A 24219-nucleotide genomic window follows, 5' to 3' on the forward strand; every position below is an offset into this window, starting at 1 on the left:
GATCGGGTTTTTAGATCAAACGTGGCATCATACAGTTGGTCGAACGTGAAAATAAAGATGAGCCGTGCCGCGTCAGAAAGCCTCCCTGAGCTTTTTTTTTGGACTCGCGACCCGCTACGAAACTCACCATATAACGGGAGGAAGTGTGGGGTTCGGAGCACAGCCTCCGGACAAAAACGAATAGAGAAAACAGCGCAGAGTACGAATCAGACGACTCGGTTTTATCAATTTCCGGGAATCCATCCACACTGCGCTCTTTCACAGGGTTTTTGCAACCCCAATTTTGGAAATCCAGCTGTCCTCTTCAGAAAAACCTGTACACCAAGAAATATAGAGATACGACCATGGCGGATGGTTACTGGAATCGGCAACAGCTTCCTTCTCGTCATCTGCAACCCTCTAGCGCACTTAAACGACCCCGTACTGATTACGGTACGCTTCTCTTTTCCACAACTAAGAAGTATAGAGAAACGTCCGTGGCTGATGTTTACTCCATTAACAAATCACTTCTATTGATGTTACGCTATGAAATAGTATTTTAATTTCCAGTTTTGGAGGCGTGAATGGAGTAAGTTTCATGTTGATATTTCACTTCTTTTGTTCTGTGAATTTTGAGCTGATTGTTCTGATCTATTGGCCTTCTTGATTTTCTTGCGGGATACAATGAGGGTTAGAAGTCTTCTTCTGTTAATAGTGTCATAGCTGGAATATGCATTTCTGCCAAATTTAGGGCAATGCGTACGTTTTGTCTCACGTAGTGAGCATTTCTTAGATAAAGAATTCGTTAGCAATACATGAAATTCTTCTCTTCTCCCGTTTTTCAGTGTTGAAGAGTCGGATGGTAGATGAAAAATTAAGAATGAATAGATTATGTCATGTTAGGGAATCATGGAGGTCTATTACGCATTTTGTGTGTAAAGCTACACATGATTTATTATGGCTGAAATTATGATATTTTAATGCCAAGATTATATGCGATAAGACCATGGTATTTAAAGGTTAGACTGACAGTGGAACCTTCTCTGAAAATTTCTTTGAAAAATACTCACCCTGGTGGTCAAAACTTTGTCTGACCACTGTTATAGGCAGATGTTGAATGGAAGATGATCCTTGTCATGGAGCTTTTAAGACCAAGATGCAAGGATAGAAGCTTGAAAGAGAGGTCCCCATATTGCTTCCAGAATGATATATTTATTACGAGTATCTGTCATATGTTTCTCTTAGAGCCTCAATGATTGCTTCTGGTTGTCTTAGAACAAGGCATCAACCAGTGTCCCGCAGGGCGGGGGGGAGGAGAGAATGAGTACTGTGAGATGCAGCTGTTCAAAAGGAAGTTACTTTTTAGATAAGAATGTTCGCATTCCTGTTATGAAGTTATGGAAAGCTATTTTGAATTTTGGGGTTCATAAAGTATTAGCTCTACTAATCATCAACTTTGAGGTTCTTAAGGATGGACTGATGTGTAAAATTTTGGCATCTGAGCGGTTCTTCGATATGGATTTTAATATTATGGTTTATTAGGGAGAACGGGAATGATCCCAAATTATAATACCCTTTTGAATGTTCTTTTTCTATATTTATTGCTCCCTCCTATGGATTTTTGTATTATGGCATCTGAGTGGTACTTTTTCCTTTGAGGCTCACTTTTCACTAGGTTATGATGTTTCTTTTTAGAAACATCACTATTTTATATGATATTTGTTTAATATAATAATAATTTTTAGGAAAATGCTTCTACAGTTTTGATATAGGTTTATATAATTCTCTTTAAGAGGTTAACTATATTGTTTTGAAGCCAGTAAATCCAAAAGGCTACGAGAGCTCAGTGACCTTTGCTCAATTTTGCAATTTTTGGTGTAATTTTTTACTCATCCAATTGAGTACCTAAGTTACATAATTAAATTCAGTGTAGTAATTCAATTGCATTCATTTTTAAGTTTGTTAAAATTGTGCCACATGGCATTGATGAGACAGTTAGCATTTATTTTTCCACATTATATAGTTTTTACTAAAAGGAAAAATGATGCCTAAATAAAAAAAAGACATAAAACTAAAAATTAGATAGTTGGAGAAATTAATAGAACATAGAAATATAACACCCCCCCCCCCCACTGTCTGGTTTTCCACATCTTCTCTCCCCTTCTCAATTCTTTCTCTGGGAGGAAAAAGCATAAAATAACATAAAAGGGCACCAATGGGTGCCCCAGGTAAAATAGCTGTACAAAATAAAAGAAGCAAAACATTACAAAAGGGCCCTTGGCCAAAATAGTTAACAATTTCCTCTTAGACAACTCTATTAAAGATAGAATGACCTTGAAAAAGTCCCCTTTCCCAAATTTAACTCTCTCTGCTCTCTCAATTTTACTGACTCTGGAATTTCGAAATAATGTACAGGATCTGGACCAGGCAGAGCAATATTGACTCTGCTGTTTTTTCCTTATTCGTTTGAATCTGCTGTTTTTGTTGCGAAATGATGATTGAATGAGTGTGTTATTTCACTATCTTGTTTGTCTTTGAAAACCTAAAGGAAGCAGAGCCAAAATCAGATCTTGGAAGATACAACAAATAGTTGATGCAATTTTCAGTATTTTCTCTAAATTTGTGTAGCTTCTAATCAAGAAAAGATATGTACTTCTGTCCATTAGTCAAAGTCACTATACTAATATAATTTTTCAGAATATCAAAAACTTTTAAACTTGCGTATTTCCAATCAACACAAACTGCTTACAAGATAATTTTTCAAATCCTTTTGAAAAAAACATAATTTCAAAATCTAATTCAATGCAATTTTAATTTTTAAATTTCTATAAATAACTTTTTTCATTAATAAAAGTAAATCTTTTAAAAAATAAATAATGTTCCAAAACAGCCAAAAGTTGTGGCCATTATGCCACGTACGAGAAAAGGAAAAGTGTGCCCTCTCTCAATTTTGGCATAGCACATAAATGTGGTGTGCCACAACTTGTCATGATATCATGTCATGTTTGCACTATTCACATTGCGAGCATATCTGTCTTGCTTAGTGAATTAGATTGATTAATTAAAGTACATAGAGTTGCCTTTGTTGGTGGTGATTCTTGTTTCCTTTATTTGATGCAATTTTCAGTGGTAGCATCTCCTCTAGTTCACTCTCCTGCCATTTATTTGTTCATTGAATACAATACTTTACATTGTACTTCTACCTATCCTTTTTGTATCTGTGGGGAATCTGCTATTTATTGTACAAGAATAGGTATCCAATGTTACAATCAATTTTTAACTTATCCAATTTTCCTTTTTTTTTTTTGGGCTTCCATTGATATTCCTTTGGATTCATAAAGGTTACTCTTCTCCGTTAAGAGTATCTCCCTCCCTTCTCCCCCCCAACCCAACTCTCTCTCTCTCCTACATAACTTTTTAAGTATTTGCTTAATTTGTTTCCCATTAAGTCTCTCTCTCTCTCTCTCTCTGTTTCTCTCTCTCCCTCCCCCATCTTTTATGCTTTCTATTTAGTCAAAGATTTGATTGCTGTAGTTATCAGCCATTCTATTGACAAAACAGTACAAGAAAAAGGGAAAAAAATCCACCCTTCTCTCAAAATGTGTGTAATGGCTTCTGGCATATTTAAAATATTGCCATTGGCAGTAGCAGTTGGATTGTTTGATCTATCAAAAAGACAAGTAAGACCTTTGCTTGGTATCTGTTTCAAATTTTCTGTTCCTTTAAGAGCATCAGCTTCAATGAAGGTGCTGACATCTTGATTAGAAAACAATGTTTCCTTTTTCTTTAGTGCTATGCCTTTAATAAAAGAATTCTATAATATTTTTTTGGCACATAAGAATTTTTCAACATGAGAATTATGTTAATCTTTGTGTTTCCAACTATGCAGATCTCCTTCCTTCCGGTCATGAGATCCATGGTTATTTGCCTCGAGATGATGATCGTGGTGCACGTCGGTCAGTGAAGGACACAAAAACTATTGGTTCAGCATATGACCAATATCTGCAAAATGCGGTATTCACTCATGAACCTTAAGTATACTCATTTCATTTTTCTTGATGCATTTACTCATTTGTTTCTGAAGCATTCATCACAATTGCTCTTGAAGCAACTTTCTCCTTTTACTTCTGGGGAGGCCAGTTCCTTTGGTGGAGTTGCTTTAGGAAGGGCTGTTGGGGGTGGAATATCCAGTCTTCAAATGGCTGATGCTATGATTGGTCGTGCTGGAGCTACTGCTAGGGATCTAGCACCAAATGGTCGAAGTGTTGGTCTTAGCAGTCCGCTTCCTGGAGATGGAGCAAGTAGGTCAAGCCAGGAAATATTATCTCTACCTCCAGATGCTTCCAGCACGCTTTATGTTGAGGGACTTCCTCCTGACTGCACAAAGAGAGAAGTAGCTCGTATCCTTTTTGCTGCTGCAATGCTGAAAATTTACAATATTTTTCATCTCATTCTTTTACTCCACAGAGATTCTGATAAAGTTGTTTGCATTCCTTGACTAGCTTAAGATATTTTTCGCCCTTTTGTGGGATATAGAGAAGTGAGGATTGTAAGCAAAGAGTCCAAACATGTAAGTGGATCATGTCCTTTGATGACCATTACATTGTCTTCTTTTTTGAAGTTGGCTTTGTTGCTAAATCTGTGTTACTAAAGGTTGACCTGATCCTTGTATATATCAATAATGCAGCGTGGTGGGGATCCTCTCATTCTTTGTTTTGTCGATTTTGCTAGTCCAGCATGTGCAGCAACTGCAATGAGTGCTTTGCAAGGTGATGGTGTCTTTTGACCAAACTTGATAGTTACCAGTATTAGCTATTATGCTGTGTTTGGTTCATTTTGATTCAATTCCGAGTTAATTCCAAATTCTAGTTTTAATATTAAGCTTAATATGCATAATTATAACATCAATATTGTGTTTAACTCGCTACCCATTCACTTTTAATTTTTAGTGTGGGAACCTATGTTTTCATAGATGAATAAAGAACATGTTGGATACACTTTGACAATCAGTAGTCAATAAGTAAATAAAGCAGCATTGCTTTAACAAATTTTAAGGTAGAATAAGAAGAGAGAAAAACAAAAGAAAAAGAGATTAATATTTATTCATCTATGGTCAGGAAAGAAGGGAGAGGGAAACAAGGAAGAAGCAAAAAGAAAGGGGTTAAAGAAAGGAAGAGGAAAAAGAACTCTGAGAAGAAAATCCTTCATTCTATGCCAATGAAAATATCCTCGTCATTGCGTCCAATGTCTTTATATAGGCAAAGAAAGAGGTCAGAAGAGCCAATAGCAATCTTAGCAACTAGACAAGTTGACCACTTGAGATCATTATCATCTTTTGTCCAATGAGAGGTAATACAAGTTGGTAACTTGTAGCTCTTCCAGCCACCATCTACTTATGGAAGGCAGAAGTTGGCAACTTGTGGGTAGCACTATCTTTGGACTCATAAGAAAGCTTAAGCTGGAAACCTGTGATTACCACCTCTTTTGAGCCATTCAAATCTTAGCACCTAAAAAAAGTGCTATATTATTCTACCACTAGTAGGATGCCACCTCATCCTAAAGAGGATGAACCACCAAAAAAAAGAACACAACAGTTCATAAATGTAGATAATATTCCTAAATAGTCCTTATAGAGAGTCTATATAATGTAAGAATATATAAATCTAGATAATATTCCTAAATAGTCCTTATAGAGAGTCTATATAATGTAAGAATATATAAATCTAGATAATATTCCTAAATAGTCCTTATAGAGAGTCTATATAATGTAAGAATATATAAAATTTGAAAATTATTATAAAACCACCTTTTAATGCTAATAGTTTCCATCTTTGCTTTCTTTATGCATCAAAATTATTATTAATAGATAGATAAATTAAAAGAGTACAAATCAAGAGAATAAAACAAACTCTAAAGCCTACAAGAATAAACAGAGAGAAAAAAAAAATGGAAAAAAACAACACTAAACTGCTCCTCAGCATTGTATAATAAAGTTAAAGAGACATTTCTGAAGCACCCATGAGCCTTGGCCCCCAAAGAAGCCAATAATTTAATATGTCCCAAGGAATACAAAGAAGTATATATCCTTGGACATTTTAACATTATGCTCCAACAAAACTCATAACCTAGCAAAAAACACCTCTCAAAAGGATCTTAGCTTTCTTCTTAACCCTAACTCTCTTAAGGGACGAATTCAGAAAACAATTGAAGGAAAGGAGAGAAATCCACATGACTTTAAAAGTATAAAAATTCCTTATCCCAATATCCCAAACAATATCATAATGTAGGAAGAGATGATAAGGGGATTCATCACTCCTAAAGCACGTAATACAGGTTAGGAAAGAGATTGTGGCTTCAAGATGGGCTTGCTTCAGGAGTTTTGGGCTGTAGTGAAGGAAGACATTGTGAGTCGGTGCGATTGGGGTCAATATGTGATTCAGAAAGCATGGCAAGGGCGTTCGGTTGCAAATATGTGAATTTGCCTATCAAATATTTAGGTTTACTTCTTAGTGCTAGCTTCAAAAAGGTAAGGTGGTGGATAGATTTGAGAAGAGGTTAGCAGACTGAAAAAGGGGTCTTTTGTCTAAAGAGGAAAGACTCACGTTCATCAAGAGTACCTTCAGGTATCTTCCTATTTATTACATGTCTATGATGACTATTCTGAAAAGTGTGACAAAGAAGTTGAAGGTCATACAGAGCAGGTTCTTATGGGGTGACATGGGTGAAAGACGGAGGTATCATTTGGTGGCACGGAGTAAGCTTAAGAAGTCGTTATACCTTGGTGGCTTGGGATTGCAATCTTTGACTGAGATAAATGAGGCTCTGTAGGATAAATGGTCATGGAGATTTATAACAGAGGAAGACATGTTGTGAAGAAAAACAACTGTTGCAAAATATGGCATGGATTATAAAAGATGGCTTACTGAAGAGTTTTAGACCACAGGAGTATATAAAGTGGAAGGTTGGTAGAGTGGATAGATTTAGACTGTGGGAGGATTAGCAGGTGGAAGGGGGCACTCTAAGAGAGCGTTTTCCTCAAATTTATGCAATAACCCAGCATAAAGACATCAAGATTTGTGACTCTTTAGTGGAGAACAGTAATGGTGAGAAGGAACAACAAATACTTGCATTGAGGAATCTCAACGATTGGGATTCTGGAAAATATGCGGAGCTATTGGGTATGTTACCTTGTATTTCATTGGATGGAAGCATTGATGCTCCACAGTGGTGCCTCTCTTTCAATGGGTCTTTCTCAGTAAAATCCTTCTAAAAGAAGCTGTACAAGTATGAAGATAATGATACATGTTTCGCTATAAGACAGATGTGGAAGACTAGTGTCTCACCCCGTGTTTCCTTTTTTGGTTGGAAGACTAGTAGAGAATGTTTTTTTGACTATTGACAATTTGAGAAATAGGGGAAAGATATTGGTTAATGTTTGTTATCTTTGTAAGAGGGATGAGGAGACTTGTAAGCATATTGTACTTTGGTGTCCGGAGGTTTATAAGCTGTGGATCTTGGTTTATGGAGTGCTTGGCATTAGTTAGGTTTTTTTTAAAATAAAGAAATTTGGGTTTTATAAGCTGTGGATCTTGGTTTATGGACTGCTTGACATTAGCTAGGCAATAGCCGGTTCAATAGAAAAGAAACTTGGGCATGGAAGGGTGTTAACAGCCGGCGGAAATAAGCGGATATAATTTCGCTTTCTAACTTCTGGATGGTTTGGAAGGAGAAAAATAGAAGGGTTTTTGAAGGAGTTGAGAATATAAATGGTTTTGAGATCCTTAAAAGTAGATGGTTCGAGACACCTCTTGGTGCCTTATACTTAATACACATTATGTTTTATCTCAAAAAAAAAAAGAAAATAGTTTAGTAAACTTTGGATTTTATTCTTATTAATATTTGGTTACTTATTTGTATTAATAGGATTAATAATTTTTAGTTTAGCCTTATTAGAAAATGTTACATAGGAAGCATTATATATGTATTTGTAATTGTTAAAGATTGTACCTTATGTGTAATTAGGGTAAATTTCGTTAAAGGATATTAAAATAAAATACACTCTTTGTAATTAATTATGACTTTTCTTTTCTTATCCCTAGAACTTGTATATATAGGGAAGTATTATTCAATGAGAAATACAACACAATTATTCCTAATATGGTATTGGATCTTAGGTTAAGAAACCGTAAATTCTTTTATAAACCCTATCGACCTTCATTGTTGCAATAAAAAAAACCATAAAAGAGGTCAGCCTTTATAGCCAGCCACCACTAGCCACCAAAGCTAGATTGCTGCCACCAGCTGCTGTGCACCAGGAGAGACGCCTCACCAATAGCTGTGAGACCTGCTTCCTCCTGTTGGAGACAACCACGCAACCGGCCTCTTCTCGCATGAGAAAACTACGCGATGAGCCTCCTCCACACAACCAGTCGTGGGTCCTACACAGCCAGCCACACCAGTCCATCCCAGCTACCTCCAGTCGCGCCTTTGTCCAGCAACACCATTGTCCAGTCTTGTGTTTGGAATTTCGTAGTTCTGTAATCTCTATTTTGGTCACTTTAAATTTGTCCTAATTACGCTAAAATCTCCAATCATATCGGAGATTGTCTCAAATTACTAGCACAAATTTTTACAAAGCAAAAATTAATGGAGAATTCCATCCAATTCAGACTGCCTATCGTTTCAATGACAAGAACTACTTGAATTAGTCACAAGTAATCTAGATTGTTCTAAAGGAAAAAGGGTAAATCAATTGCATTCTGAATGCTGGACCACAATCAGGAACCCAGATTTTGTTTTTTGGGATGAAGAGAATTCAATGATAATGGTTTAGCTTGAAATACAATGATACCTTGAATAAGCAATACTGTTATGTTCTTACCCACCGCCAGAGAAGTGTGAGATTCAATAAGAGAAACTTACTTTAAGGTAAAAGATGCAGCCCTAATCTATGATCTGACTATAAAAACTTGGGCTAGCAAAATGAGAAATAAATCATTCACAAATTATACCAACCTATTGAACAACTGTTAACAAGAACTTGATTCAATATTGCTGCTTCATTATAGAAAGCAGCAAAGATGCTGCTACCCTGAAGAAGATGGTGGAGAAAAACAGAGCCTATCAATTGATGGCATGACTAAATGAAAAATATGATCAGGTGAGAATTCAAATATTGAGAAAAATGAGATGTTATCTCTAAATGAAGCAACATTCATAGTTAGTGCTGAAGAAAGCAAGGGAGAGATGATGCTGGAACCCCGCATTACTGACAACTCAATAATGACAATTAAAGATTCCAAACCACGTCAACAAGAGAAGGAGCTAAGTGTCAATGAAAACCCCAGAGGGAAAAATACTAGTAAATGGCTGCTACCTGTGTAAGAGAGTTGCAGTCATGTGGACCTTAGCCTTTGGTCTGTTGGATATTACTTGAGTGATGGCTAGTTCTGTGGCAAATGAGATTAGGGCATGGAATGGAGCCTTTAGGGATAAGAGGTCTTCAAGTCTTATACCTTTAGTCTTATACCTTTAGGGATAAGAGCTAAGTATCACTTCGTACTAATTATCCTCACTTCGTTACCTGTCAAAATTGGCACCAATTATTTTTTTTCCCTTAAGTACCTGATTAACTTTACACCAGGTGCCTCAGAGGATTCAGAAGCCTTTTGATTGTAGGAAGCATTCGTCTGCTAGTATTGTCCAAGTCACAATCGGTACCTGAAAAAGCAACCCCGAGGATTAATGATTGTAGGAATCTTTGTCACTCCGCCTTGGCTGCAAGTGTCCAGTATTGAGTATGGAAGTTTTGACTCGGTTCTTTCTTTAGTCAAATATATGGAGACTCAGTAGAAACGAGTCCACGAATCGGACTTAGATTTGTTTGATATGAAAAATTAATAAAACTAATGTAAAGGAATGACAACATCATATGAATAACGTAGTACCCTTTAGTACAAAAAGATTGCAGACTCATATTTGTAGTGAATGAAAAAAATTGACATCGTTAGATATACAATTGAGAACAAGAGGTGTTTGTGTCATCAATAGATGTCCCTCTTACCCGTCTGGCAATGACTGCCCCAGCCATCATTTCTCATGTTGCTTGGAGGGGAGAAGATTATGAGACTCAGTTACTAGGCCAATGGCTATTTCCTGTTAGCTTCTGTCTTGGAATGGTATTCTGGTTAACAGGAACAAGAAGAAGCTAATTCTCTCATCTCCACTCTACCTTTCGGATCATTTGGAAAGAAGTAATTGAAGTGCTTAATGGTCATATATATAAATTTTTCTAGGATCAAAGATATATGTTTGCAGACTAATTTAGGAGGTCTTGGGGACTTCTTCGACGTCGTAACCAATCCTTTGTAACTTCTCTCTTTTTTTTTCCCTTGCTTTTGTACTCTGGTGTTGCCCCCTTGATGCTTTTTGTCTATATCTTTTTTCCACTAAAAGTATATATAATAGATTATTTTTTGTACAAAATTTAAAAGCTCATAGATAAAAAATTTATTTCCATTTTATATGTTCTTTTTCTACTTCTAAGTTGAGTATTGGAATTCAATTCGTATATTTTAAAATTGGGGTTGAATTCCCAACTTTGTTGCTTAGCCTCTTTAATTTTAGTGCTACACTTAGTGTCAGACACGATATAATATTGGTTTGCAAATGGATCTCTATCTGAAACTTGTTTTTGTGGATGATCTACATCCAGATACAAAATAAGTTATTTTCTAATCATACATATGAAACTAATATGAGAGCTATGCATATTAGGACTAATATGCTAATTGGAACTACATCTAGTCCTCCGCCATTGTACTTCCCCATCTCTTCCTAATAGTACTTCTTTTTCTATAATATTAAAAAAAATATAATTTGCTAGAAATTGAATAGTAAATGAACCTAATGCAACCTCAGTAGGTTTTAGAGATTTAGAAATAATTCTTTTATTTTCTTTAAAAAAGGCATCGATGACAATTACACATCCTTTTTGCTTCTTTCATTGATATTAAGTTATTTGATTGTCTTTCTGTATCTCTTTATCTAGAGCAATCAAATGTATGGATTATGCTTGTGCTTCTGCTTTCCAGTATGACTTGAGAAGCTGACTTCCTATTGAGTTGCACAGGCTATAAAATGGATGAATATGATCCAGATTCCAAGTACTTGAGGCTGCAGTTCTCTCGGTATCCAGGTCCAAGGTCTAGTTCTGGAACACGCAGTAGGAGATGAATAATCTGACTGTGAAGCTAGGTAGAACTCCAACAGTTTGTAGGACACACCCGCAAGCCGTTCACGTTTGGACAGGATGCTATATTTAGGCTGTTGCCTGTCCTGGGTAAGAGCAATAGAAATGCAGAGTATTTAGGTGATAAGGCCAAAGAAAATTAAAATCATCAGAGATCCTTGAACTTGACACGATCTTACAGTTCCCAATTCTATAAAGCTGTGTTGTACAATATCATTTGCAAGTGATTTTTATTTAATATTTGGATAAATTAACACTTCAATACCATGTAGTTTAGGACTTTGTAGATTCAATACATGATATGTCTTTTTTTCAGTGCCGATGCTTGAGCGTATCCTTGAACAGTAGAACACTTGGTTTAAATCCGGAGTATTACAATATGTAGATGATTGATATTAAATTTTCGATATTTAGAATGAATTCTTGCAGTAGTTTGTGGACTAAAATAGTCTGTCACGTGTAAAATTTTGTAGAACAGAGATTGTTTATATGTTTGGAGTAATAATCAGATTAAATAATGAATAAACAAGTGTTGGAATTTCATGTGTAAATTTTGTCCTTAATATTTTGGATGAACTCTGTAACATTATTAATTACTTCTGCTCCGAATGGCAGGGGAATCAGAACACATAAATGATTTCAACTTTTTAATTTATTCATTTTTATCAACAAACACATTTAATATTGACACTTGTTACGCCCACAGACACACACACATATATATATATATATGAAAGCCAATTGCTACTGCTGTACCTTAATTATTTCCATATTAGCTACAACCTCGTGGACAATTAAGGGCGACAAATAATTCAATTTGATTACTTAATTTTAATTTAATTGATAATATATATATATATATAAGAGTCAATTTTGTAAGTCAGTATAAGGACAAATTATCACTGGAAAAATGAAACCCGTATGTCCCAATGGTCTTAATTTTTTTTTTACTACTAAATAAAAGAAATTAATTGATTAACCCAGTCAAATTAGTGACAGATCATGTAAGATTATGTTTATGTTTTATACAATGAAATTTTGTAGCATGTGTATAATTAATTAAATAAAATATCTGGAAGTTGCCGACGGTAAATTTCACTACATCCACACCAAAACAAAACAAAACAAAAAATCTCTGACCACATACATTTTCCACAATTAATATATCTTGTATTAATTATATATATATATTTGATAGTTATAGTGATCGTATAAATTCGTTTTTATATTTATATATGTCAACAACCACCCTGCCAAACTGATTTGATTAGTTCCTTCTGATTAATGCTTTATAGCTGTATTTATAATTTTCATCGGTTACACTATTATTAGTCTTGTTGAATTTAAAAAAAAAAAAAAACAAATCAAATCAAATTTACATGTGCAGAATAGAGTAAAGTTATTTAATTTAATTATAATATAGAAAAATATAAATATTAACCAAAAAAAATACATCAATAACATTAATTATTTAAATTTTAAATTTTTTAAAACAAAATATTAGATAATATTATATTTTATAAAATAATAAATTTTATATTATTAAATTTAAATTTGTAAATACTAAAATTTTGACCAGTAGATTAAAATAAAAAAGGACAAAAAGTAAATTACTTTCCATGAAACAGAGAGAGGGAATAGAAACATGCAAGTTCATGGCCGCCGGGTCCTACCTACCCCACCACGTTAACGAACAAAATCATTAAAAGTCTGGAAAGCCTCTAATATTTTCAAGGAGATAATCTAATTAAAACTTAAATCCAAAGACTTTTGGTTTATTAAATTATTGGCTTTGTGAGAGCTACATTTAATCCGGGGTTAATATTAATTAAGTGCTTAAGAATATTATGAATAAATTATATTTACAGAATATGTAGTTGTTACAGTAATTAATATTTATGTGGAATTAATTAGAATACGTACTTTCACCAAACAAATCCAAAGAGTCAAAGACAAACCAAAAAAATATATATATGATTAGTTCAAATTTCTCCCGTCAACCCATTCCTTGCATTTACACATAAATATAACTACCCCCGCCCTTGAGCTAAGAATTTATAAGTAAAACCTTGATTAATTAAATTAATTCATAGTGTTAAATTAATAATTACCGTGATTAGTTGAGTGTAAAAATGTAAATAATGAAATCTATATAAAGGAAGCGTATATGGTCAGATAGAACAAACACAGGCAAAGAAAATGGGGTCTTCAAAGGCCTTAGTGTTTTCCACTTATCTTTTAGTGGTAGCACTCTCTCTTACATTTCCTTCACAATGCACTGCCAACTTCCACCATTACTCCTCCCCACCACCTCCCTACAAGTATAAATCTCCGCCACCTCCTCCCCCGGTTTACTCGCCTCCACCTCCTCCTCCTGTTTATTCTCCTCCGCCACCAGTTTACTCACCACCGCCCCCTCCACCGGTTTACTCATCACCACCACCTCCTCCATACCACTACAAGTCACCACCACCACCTCCTAAGAAATATCCAGCACCTAATCATCCTCCCTATCACTATAAATCGCCACCACCACCACCCAAGAAACCCTACAAGTACCATTCTCCTCCACCTCCTGTCTACAAATCTCCTCCTCCTCCTGTTTACAAGTCTCCTCCTCCTCCCCCTCCAAAGAAGCCCTACAAGTACAAGTCTCCTCCCCCTCCTACCCCAGTTTATAAGTACAAGTCTCCTCCTCCACCTCCAAAGAAGCCTTACAAGTACAAGTCTCCTCCTCCCCCTCCTCCCGTTTACAAGTACAAGTCTCCACCACCACCAGTTCACCACGACTCCTATTCATCTCCCCCTCCTCCTTACCATTACTAAGGTAAACTTCCATTTCATATGCATATCTATGTTATATGTCCCCTTGTGTACAATACACAAGCTAACTAGCTAGCTACTGTAACTATCATAATGATGAGTGTAATAACATGAAAAATAAAGTACCTAGTGTTGTAATTAACTAATATTTCTTTTGTTAATATTATATATATATATATTTAAACAACGTAAGTGATGGAATGATATGTTTGCATGCAGGACAAAAGAGAATCAATCAGAATAAATAAAAAGAAGGCTTGAGAAGCCGACAAGGAAGAGGAAAAAGAAGCTGCTTTAGTTGCACGTGATATATATTTTATTGAATAAATAATAATGAACCAATTATAGAAGGCCTTAATTAATTAATTAATTCTCCAAACAAGGAAAGAGGGGCTGTTAATTGATCATTATCATGTACTCCAGTCGTCTGCTTAAATGTATTTTGAGCTCCTGAATTTTAGACATATAGATTGATGCAGTTTTATTTTATATAATTCATGCAAATTTCAACTTAAGGGTTGGTCTCATTTTAATTAAATTATAAACTTATATATATATATATACACATTTTAAGTTAATATTCTTAAGGTTTTATTAAAAATAATAGTCAGCTTTGTGAGAGTATTCTCCCTAAAATGAATACCCATAATTTATTACGAAATAATATGATTTATTTATGGGGATTATTATGATATACCCACGCATATTTGTATATAATTACGAATTAATTTTGTACCAACCCATCTCAAAAGCAAAACCAATAATAATTTTACACCAGTTGAAAATGTGGAATGCATGGATGATATATTAACGTTATCATGCAAAATCAATGAAATGAAAGCGCGTCATTAGAAAATATTATTTTTTACGTGGTACGATCAACTCTATATGGTCAACCATTTCTCATGGTCCCCTCTTTATACATATATATATATATATACAATACACACACACATATATATATATATATATATTTATACACATATTACTCTCTCGTTATCATTGAATGTGTACTACATATTGTCCTTATACTGATCCCGATTTTTATATATTAATTCGTACAATATATCTGTGTAATCGATATTTTTTTTTTCAGACATATCTATATCGTCTATATTAACTTACATATATTATTAATAAATTTTCACCCATGTTCTAGCAGTTTAAGGAAATCCAAAAAGAAAAGATCTGGTGTATAGTAGTATATATATATATATATATATATATACACACACACATACATACACATTTGTAGTAAAATGAGTACTCGAGTTGACAAGTTTGTCTTTTACTATTCATTTGCCGTCTTTTGGGGTCCACATTATATTCTTTCTATAGCTTAATCTTAATTAATTAATTAATTATCAATTTTTTTCAATTAATTAATAATTCGAGCTTTTTACAGAACAAATTAATTAACAACTATACACATAAATATATACACGTTTATAATCTAACACCACTAATTATAATCTGTTGCAATGCATATGATATAACTCGGAATGCATTTAAAGGATTTCTTTGTTCTCTTATTATATATAATTCACTAAATTTTCTTTAAAAATAAATAAATATTCAGTAAATAATTATAACTAATTATCGTCATTAATCTATGATGAACTAAATTACCGGCTAAATTCTCACAATAAGCATTTATAATTAGATGACTTGTAGTAAATCAAAACACCATCCGGATGTTCTTCATTTAATATCATGTTGTAGGCGGTAGATGTATATATATATATGTACATCTACACACACACACACAGATCATAGAAGGCACTAGGCTCATATCAATCTGGAAAATTGCTGATATATACATATATATATATATATATATATATATCATCCGGAAAAAGAAGGTTTCTTTTTTTTTTTTTTTGTTGGGAGATAGATAAACCCTAGAAGGTTACGTAATTGATGTCCATATATATGTGTGTGAAAACAAATTATATTAATGGAGAATCTGGGCGTCGTCTGGAAAATTTTCTCTCAGAAATTAAATTCAATAAGAAAAGAATAATCACTCCTCATTCACGTAATTCCATAAACAAGTTGACAAACTGATAATTTAATGAAAAATTAAACGTAATGGTTACACGATGGGCCACTTCACCTAAAATTTTGAGGAAGAAACATTAGGGGAGATTTACTAACAAATTTTGTATTACATGAACAATTTTCTCTTCGTATTCTGCCCACCAAATTCTTTGATTTAATGGTTATACAAAGTATCGTTTGGATAGATATATAAACAGATGATCTTTTTGGTGAATTAACTTGTCATAGTGTTCTTTTGGTTCCCCCCCCCCCCATCTGTACAGTGTTTTGATGATGTTCCCCGCGACCAATCAATTAGCATAAGCTTAATTAATTCATGTTAATTATACCTAATTACCAACTTATAAGATTATATAGTTCTTAATGGGAATTATGTGTTTTTTTTTTTTTTTCAATTCAAATGCACCTACTAGAAAGATCCTTCATGATTCTTTTGTTTTTCTAGTGAGATTTCTTTCGCCTTTTCTTTTTCTTTGGTTTGGTTTAATTAATTTGGTCATTGGTGAAATTGGCGAGTAAATACATTTATGTGTCGTATAAAACATTAACTTTATTTGACACATAAAGATTAACTTATTCTTTTACTCTGGTTGAATTTTTAATATCATACTGAAATATCCCATCAAATTATTACATTTTTTATATATATATGTATATTGACAAAACTTAAAAATTTCAAAATATTATTTATACCATCTTTTATAAAATTATTTTATGTGTGTTTAGATTATCTAACAAGTAAATTTTTCCATGTACACAGCAAGTAAATTACGTGAATGGGTTCATTTTAGGATATTTTTGGAGCGAATTTATTAGTGTAAAATATATTTGTAAATCTACATTCAGTATATTTACATGCATTAAGATTTAAGTAGATTAGAATTTTCAATGTTGTGCATGGTGACTATTCTTCTTTGTGAATAAATCTAATCACCCTTTCAATTCAATGGTAATACCCTCTTTCAATATTGTGTATTGTTCAACATATCATCAAACATATCTCGTAGTAGGTTAATTAGGTGATTCCTTATTTTGTTATTAGCTTTTTTGGAGCACCATCCTTGTCGGCTAACTAATCTTTCAAATTTTAATTACGATTAAAATTAGGAATTGTTTAAATTAGCCCTCTGCAATGATTATTGAAATTCTCGTTGTTATTATTCACTCAATTACTATTTATTTTGTTGCAATTATGCGTAAAATGATACGACAAAATATAATTATTTGATTGAATCATTTTATATTAAGTTAAACTTTTGTGATATTAAAATAGGTTTTTTTTTTTTAACATGATGCATGGATATGGACTAATAAGCTCCTTCAAAAGGACAAAAGATGCTTAAACAGAGAAAAAAAAAGAAGAAAAAACCAAATAGATTTTGACAAACTATAACCCACATAGAAAATTCCAAATTCTAAACATACCAACTCCATGTTATTTTACCTTTGCTTTTTTTTTTTTTCCTCTTTTGAGTGCTTCCTGTCTCTTTCGCATTCATCCATGATGTCAAGATTGTTGTCTTTGAATCAATCATGCAAACCCAACTTAGGTTTAAATCTATATCGTGTATAACGCGGTTTTGTCAAAGTTATTCTATGTTGATTTATAAGTCTACAAAGTTTATACGTTTATAAAAAAAAATAATAATAATAAGTTTGAAATTATTCGGTAAAGTATTTCTTATTAATTGAATAAATTGTTAATAATAAATCAGAAGTGTTTGGTGTAAAAAAAAAAATGATTCTTAAGCTAAAAATTTGGTTAAATGTTAAATTTAGTTTTTAGGACATTAGATATACAATGGTATTGTAGCTAGATTCTTTAGGATCTCCATGCATGGTTGCAAAAATTAAGAAATGCACTGAGGGTATGACGGCCGTTCTGCTAAAATTAACTCAACTCTTATAATAAGGGTTCTTGAAATACATAAATTTTGTATGTAGTTTTACACTTCTAATGTAGTTTCATGCGTAGAAATACATTACATTTTTAAATCAAGAAGACCTTCATAAAAGAATTTTGTCTAATAATAAATATCACGAGTGTTATCTCTTCATAACCTTTTGAGAATTTGGGAGTCTAATTAAATTTAATTAACTAATGCTGTTAATTGAATGACTCATACACCAATCTTGTAGTCGTGAATGATTCAAAATTGTTTCAACACCATCAGTTCAAATTATGTATGGGAGCGTACCGATTTTTATTTTTTTTTAATTTTATACACTTATTTTTTATTAAAATTCTTAAATAATATTATCATACTTTAATTTAGTAAAATACATTTAAATATTATAATTCATAATTTAATTAAGATAGATTTTTTAATAGTAAATTACTTATTTTATTAAATTATATTTAATATTTTTTAATAAAAATTCATATATTTCACTATGTAGATGAAATATACATATTAATGGTAGTACCATTTGTTAAAAAAAATTCATATCTCAGACCCTTATGGATAAAAATTAGATTAAACTACAGCTTGATTTACACAAAAAGGTCTTGATGTTGTCAATTTTTAACTTTTTCATTCTTTTTGTGACTTCTCCAAGCATTTTTCTAATCAAAATTTCAAGATTCTTGCCTATAGGTTTCAATTCGTTATAGAAAACTCAAAAGCAAAAATTCTGTAGTTATAACAAGAAATAACAATGAGATTTGGTTATTAGGGAAACACTTAATATCTTTTCTTATTTTAAGCCAGGTCTTAACATAGTTTTAGGGCCCCTTGTTGCAGTGTAAAATAATCCTTTTATGATGAACACACGTAGGGACTGTCATCATTTAAGTCATCCTGTTGTTGGCTTGGTTGTTTCTAACGGGGTTGGGGAAGGCAAATTTTCTCTGCTAACCCTTGTAATCCTCGGACTTCTCTGTTAATGATTTTGACGAACCTAAAATATTAACAGCTTTTGCTCCCCATGGAGAACGAAATATATAGAAGACTATAGGGAAACCATTTATCTCTTTAGCTGAAGTAAAGGAATAAGGTCGATTATGGAGGTGTCATCACACTTGCATTTATAGTAATTGTTTTTCTTGTTTTCTTTCACGTATTCTTGTAATCCAATTGACTCAAAAATCAAAATAATATAGTGATTTTTTGTTAATTCAAAAATAAATTGTCACTTCCCGATTTCTAGGCACTGACACCATGAGCGGTAGAAACTTCAGATTTGGACCATCAGCCTGGTTTCACTTTGCAACAAATACTGATACGTTGCCTTCACTGTTCTGCTCAAGTTCTTACATTAAAATATCGGAAAGACTCTTATAATCGTCCAAAAATTCAATTAATTAATAAACTTTATCTGTGATGTGTTATATGAAGACACCATGTGACACGACCATGATAGAAATTCCCCGATGTCATAACCCACAGGCTTTGTAAGTCCAGTGATCTTTGTCATTGATTTATACAGTAGTACATTATTTTTAAACGAGATCTTTAAATCAAACATCTACTTGCCTGGACTTTTCAATTAAAACCAGAGTCTCCCCCCTCCTCGTTTACCTTCTGTCTGTTGACTTCTTATGTGCCTCAGATAATATTAAGGGAGTGCAGCTGACTACCAAAATGAAGAAACAAAATGTAGACGGCAGCTCATAACCACAGGCATCCGAACACTTTCCTTAAGATCAAATCTCTACTCTAGATAGTTCATAAAACACTGACTCAAAACTCAAAACTATGAGGCACAAATATTTCACTCCGTTTGCATGTCGGTGGACCAGTTGGCCGGAAGCCAATGAAGTACCCGTCAAAACCAAAACCAAATTGCTTTCATTAAACCTGGGAAGATAGGAATCACGTTGCTCAAAAGCAATTTTACAACTACACAAGCTCACAAACTGATGTCTTTTGTGGAAGAGATCTACCGCCGCTAAAGAACATATACATAAATACTTTTGTCCCTCTCTCCAGCTTGTATGATGCTCGTGTGAACTTTATATTCGTTTAGTTTTTACAATATAACCTCCATTTGAAGGAAATAAGAAATCTTCAAAAGGTGTGCCAATTTAGACTCTTGTATACAGAAATAGGTCAAATTCCATTTAATGCTTCGGAAGTTTCCTGAAATATGTATAGGCATACAGCTCCTTAGTCAGACCTAGGGGGTGAGAATTGAGTGCAAGGAAATGAATAAGCAGCAAAGTTATACCTGAACCTCTATCAGAAGTTTCTCAAGTTCAATTGTAATTTCAGAGAATGCAGGCCGCTTGGCAGGAACTGCTTCCCAACATCTCTGCATCAACTGAAGGAGTTCTGGATGTCCAATTTGTGGAAGTTCAGGACGCAATCCCTAAAAAACATCAAATAAAAACCTTATCACTCACGACATATATCGGTTTTTCCCAGCATAAAATAAGCCAGAGTATGCTCTGTATTCAATGTCCAGAGGAACAAAAGCAACATAACAATGCAACGGCAAACTGACACCTTAACCACCACCTCACTACTTTTTTCTATTATGTTCAATAACTTCTTTGCACGTATTGATAAGATTGCATTTTGCAAGAAACCTTCAATAAATGTAAAATCAGTTATCTGTATACATATGATCCCTGGGGTAAGAACTTGATAGGCCTGATATGGTTTATTTTAAAAGAGAGTGTAATACAACACAACAAAAAAGTTTTAATACAATACTTTAAACAACCCCAACAAGACCTTAGATCTCAATAATGGAACATAATCATCTAATGTTTGTATTAACATATTATCATCAAATGCCGATTTTGATTCCTCATTTGGATGACATGTTGGACAAGCTCAATGGTTCAGCATATACTATACTTGATTTATGAAGAGGGTATCACCAAATTTGCTTCAGGTCTAGGGATGAATGAAAGACAGCCTAAGGACAGTACCACAAAACTAAGGAGAGGCTATATGATTGGTTGGGAATGTTATTTGGCCTATCCAATGCCCTAACACTTGTACGACTTATGAAGTATTCACACCATTTATTGGCAAGTGTGGAGTCATATTTTTTTAGATATATTGATTTACAGTCTGCCTATGAAGAGGAGTGCATTGTAGATTTGTAAGAGGTGCTTATATGCCTGATATGCTGCTCCCCAAATCCTCCTTTAGTAAAGGACCTTGGCAATCTTCATTTTGTTTCCTTGGAGTTGAGGTTAAATGAAATCATAAAAATTGTACTTCTGAGCCCATGCACGTATATGTCTGATATGCTGTCAAGAAAGTGGATGCTGGACACTATTAGCCCCCTTCGGCACGTTGTAAAAGTCCAGCTTGAAGATGATTTCCCAAAGACAGACACCAGAAAATATCAACAAACATTAGAGCACTTCAGTATTTATCAGATAGCTAGATGAGGTTGGTGTGGATGAACCGCCATAGTTTGTGCATAATCTTTCTGAAACAAACTAGACTGCCCTGACATCGGAAGGACACCATCCACCATGGACTTCAACTTACTCCACCCGCCCTGGCCTAAGCTAACAGCCTACTTTAATGGAAATAAGGCAGGTAACAAGATATCATCACAGTCTCTACTGCTGCCGAAGTCATTTGGTTGGGGTTTTTATTGCATGAGCCTCACATGCCCCTATAGCTAAAACATCAACTAACATTAGTTACAATAATGGTGTCACCTCTCTGTACCAACCTTATTTCACACATCTGTATGGAATTATCATTTTGTCAAGGGACATTGAAAACAGGCAAGCTTAAAGTTCAACACAAGCCAGTACTTCACAAAGCCTTCGGCCAAGACATGATTTCACCAGCCAAGTCACAAGATTGATGTCTAAGAGCCACATCATCTCGCAATAGAGACTACATGCAATCATTAGATAAAGGATAAAGATAAAGGCCCCTCTTGTGATAGACTCCTCTAATATACATACATTTTAACCTTTGGTTTTATCATTTTCAGTGTAATCAATATATCTATTTACTAATATAATTTTTTTTTTACAGAAAATAAGTATTATTAGCGAGAGTAAGAGAAATACAACAAGGACCAGCTATCTTCTATGAAGAAACAGAACAAAATAAAAGAAAATGAGAAAAATCTACCGTACTCAAAAAGATTATAGCCAATGTATTCAGCACAATAAATATCTTGTAAACTTGTATATGGGTTGCACCCCCTTGGTGCTCAAGTTACACACTTACCATTTTGTATTTCAAAAAATAAAAAATGAATTCAGCACAAACAAAGAACAATCTTTATAGTACCCATATGCCTTTACCCAAATGGGGGCCAGAAAAGACACCTTAACCAAAAAGAAGGAAAATATGAGATTTACCATCTCTGAAAATCTTGGCATTTCTATCTAACCAGGTTATCCGCAGCCCAACAAAAGTTGCCCACAACCTAAAACCTAATCTCCTTCCTCCCACCAACATCACAGAGTAGAGAAAACAGAAACCCTCAAGATAAAAAGGAATAACCCAAGAAACACCAAAAGTATAAAATGGACAAGACTAAAGACTCCAAGCCATATCACAGTGCAGAAGCAGCTGATTATGAGATCCAACATCTTTAAAGCATATCACACAAACACACCATAGCACAATTCAGCCTATGAGCTTGGAGCAAACCATCAGTGTTCAGGTCATGCAGAACCACAGTCCAAAAAAGGACCATTACCTTGGGAGGGACAGGAATCTTCCACATCACATACTGTATGACATATATTATTAATCTACATACCTCTTCAAGCATCAAATTAAAGTTGTGCATACGTCCAGCAACTGAACATGAACACCATAAAGCTACTCTAGATACAACACTTTTATACGATGTCACAGGTGACAATAGAGGCAAATAAAAGAGGAAAAATTATACTTGACTTTCTACAACTAGAAATTTATTGAAAAGAAACCTGATCACTGGATCTTGGATATTGATGTGATATTAAATTTTCATATGACATCAAGCAACAGGGATACACATAGATTTCTGTACCTGTCTCACTCCTAAGGCTGCTTGTAATGGAGTCATGGTATCGTAAGGGACCTGCAATACCAACAAAAAAAGGTGAAAATTATTTTCGTAAGAATATTTTCCATGTCCAAGATAATTTTTTTTATTAAAGCATACGCTGGTTACGGTGTTACTAATAACTACCTTTGCTGTCACTAGCTCCCACAATACAATAGCAAAGCTAAATATGTCCGCTTTCTGATCATATGGTTGATGGTTTATAACCTTGCATAACAGAAATAATGTGAGTAAATTCTGCACTAGATGCAAATTTAAAGAGGATGAAGTACACTACTTAGAATAAAATATTAACAAAATGCATGATTTAGGTAACTCAATAAAATAGAGGTATCTTTTCCTTCAGCAAAAACAAATTAAGGATCATTAAGACATCAATGCTATTGGAACCTTGGAAGCAGGTTTAGTCCTGTCATTACAAAACGACTAGTTTTCACCAGGAAGCTTGTATTCTAGCCAATAAAATCAAAGCATTTGCATAACCCATCTATCCTTTTCTTAGCACTTCAAAGAGATAGGAAACAGATTTAATTAGTCAAAAGTTAGATGTAGAATTTTGAAGAGGTTGAAATGAAGGAAGATGGTAAAATATGGGTCTAAAGATGCAGGAGTGCACGGGAACTATACAATCCAAGTCAATTGGTCTTATAAGGGTTGGCTCTAGTTGAGATTACATGCTTCAAGTTGTATAAAGTAAAACAACTTCTCAGTAGGAAAATTGCAGAAAAGGGATTGATGTCGCAAAACTCAACAAGGTCTGAAATCAAGAATTTGCTGAGTCACTCTTGAGGATAAAGTTTTCCTTGTGAACAAGAAATGAAAGTTAATTTACTTGATATGTAACGTTTTTTACATATTTAGTTTCAAAATAAACTCTGAGATCCTTTTACAATGTGAAATGGATGAAAATAAGAGGCCATTAGGTTATCCTCCAGAGTTGAACATCTACCATCGATTGAGCACATGTGTGGGCATGCATGTGCAAAGATGGTATAAGCTAAAACTAGCTAAACGACTGAAAAGAAAATTAAAAACAAAAATCAAACTCAAAGTAAAGCTTCCTCTCTTTCTCACGTTTCATGTATCATTCACCAGAAAAATTGATTCTCTTATAGTTG

The 24219-nt window shown here is 33.8% G+C and overlaps 3 protein-coding genes across 10 annotated transcripts in view; 2 read left to right on the top strand and 1 right to left on the bottom strand.

Moving 5' to 3' along the window:
• Window positions 1-92: 92 nt before the first annotated feature.
• On the top strand, window positions 93-11545 carry LOC110824708 (RNA-binding protein 1-like). 4 transcript variants are annotated; one of them, XM_088206277.1, is made up of 6 exons: window positions 93-432; window positions 3869-3993; window positions 4064-4379; window positions 4488-4549; window positions 4667-4748; window positions 11030-11146. In XM_088206277.1, exons 1-6 carry the CDS (start codon window positions 345-347, stop codon window positions 11080-11082), a joined length of 726 nt encoding a protein of 241 aa, XP_088062403.1. In that variant the 5' UTR covers window positions 93-344; the 3' UTR covers window positions 11083-11146. The 4 variants fall into 4 exon arrangements, with proteins under 4 accessions (XP_088062403.1, XP_088062410.1, XP_088062399.1 ...); XM_088206284.1 differs by having other exon boundaries at window positions 94-432; window positions 11073-11212; XM_088206273.1 differs by having other exon boundaries at window positions 97-432; window positions 11111-11545.
• Window positions 11546-13390: 1845 nt separating this feature from the next.
• Window positions 13391-14568, top strand: LOC110815241 (uncharacterized). The gene is made up of 2 exons (XM_022042927.2): window positions 13391-14057; window positions 14273-14568. The coding sequence occupies exon 1, from the start codon at window positions 13430-13432 to the stop codon at window positions 14054-14056; it is 627 nt and encodes a 208-aa protein (XP_021898619.1). The 5' UTR covers window positions 13391-13429; the 3' UTR covers window position 14057; window positions 14273-14568.
• Window positions 14569-19885: 5317 nt separating this feature from the next.
• The window catches only part of LOC110815245 (serine/threonine-protein kinase STY46-like), a 29274-nt gene continuing 24940 nt past the window's right edge, over window positions 19886-24219 (bottom strand). For all 5 annotated transcript variants that reach the window (XM_088206332.1, XM_088206322.1, XM_088206326.1 and 2 more), the window contains 4 exons: window positions 23228-23308; window positions 23066-23116; window positions 20285-20425; window positions 19886-20196 (listed from right to left, as the gene is read on the bottom strand). In XM_088206332.1, coding sequence (XP_088062458.1) covers window positions 20167-20196; window positions 20285-20425; window positions 23066-23116; window positions 23228-23308 — 303 coding nt within the window. In that variant the 3' untranslated portion in view covers window positions 19886-20166. The remainder of the gene's footprint in view (window positions 20197-20284; window positions 20426-23065; window positions 23117-23227; window positions 23309-24219) is intronic.

Source organism: Carica papaya, chromosome 1 (assembly GCF_054855325.1).
Source record: "Carica papaya isolate Zhongbai chromosome 1, ASM5485532v1, whole genome shotgun sequence".
Classification (NCBI taxonomy): Eukaryota; Viridiplantae; Streptophyta; class Magnoliopsida; order Brassicales; family Caricaceae; genus Carica; species Carica papaya.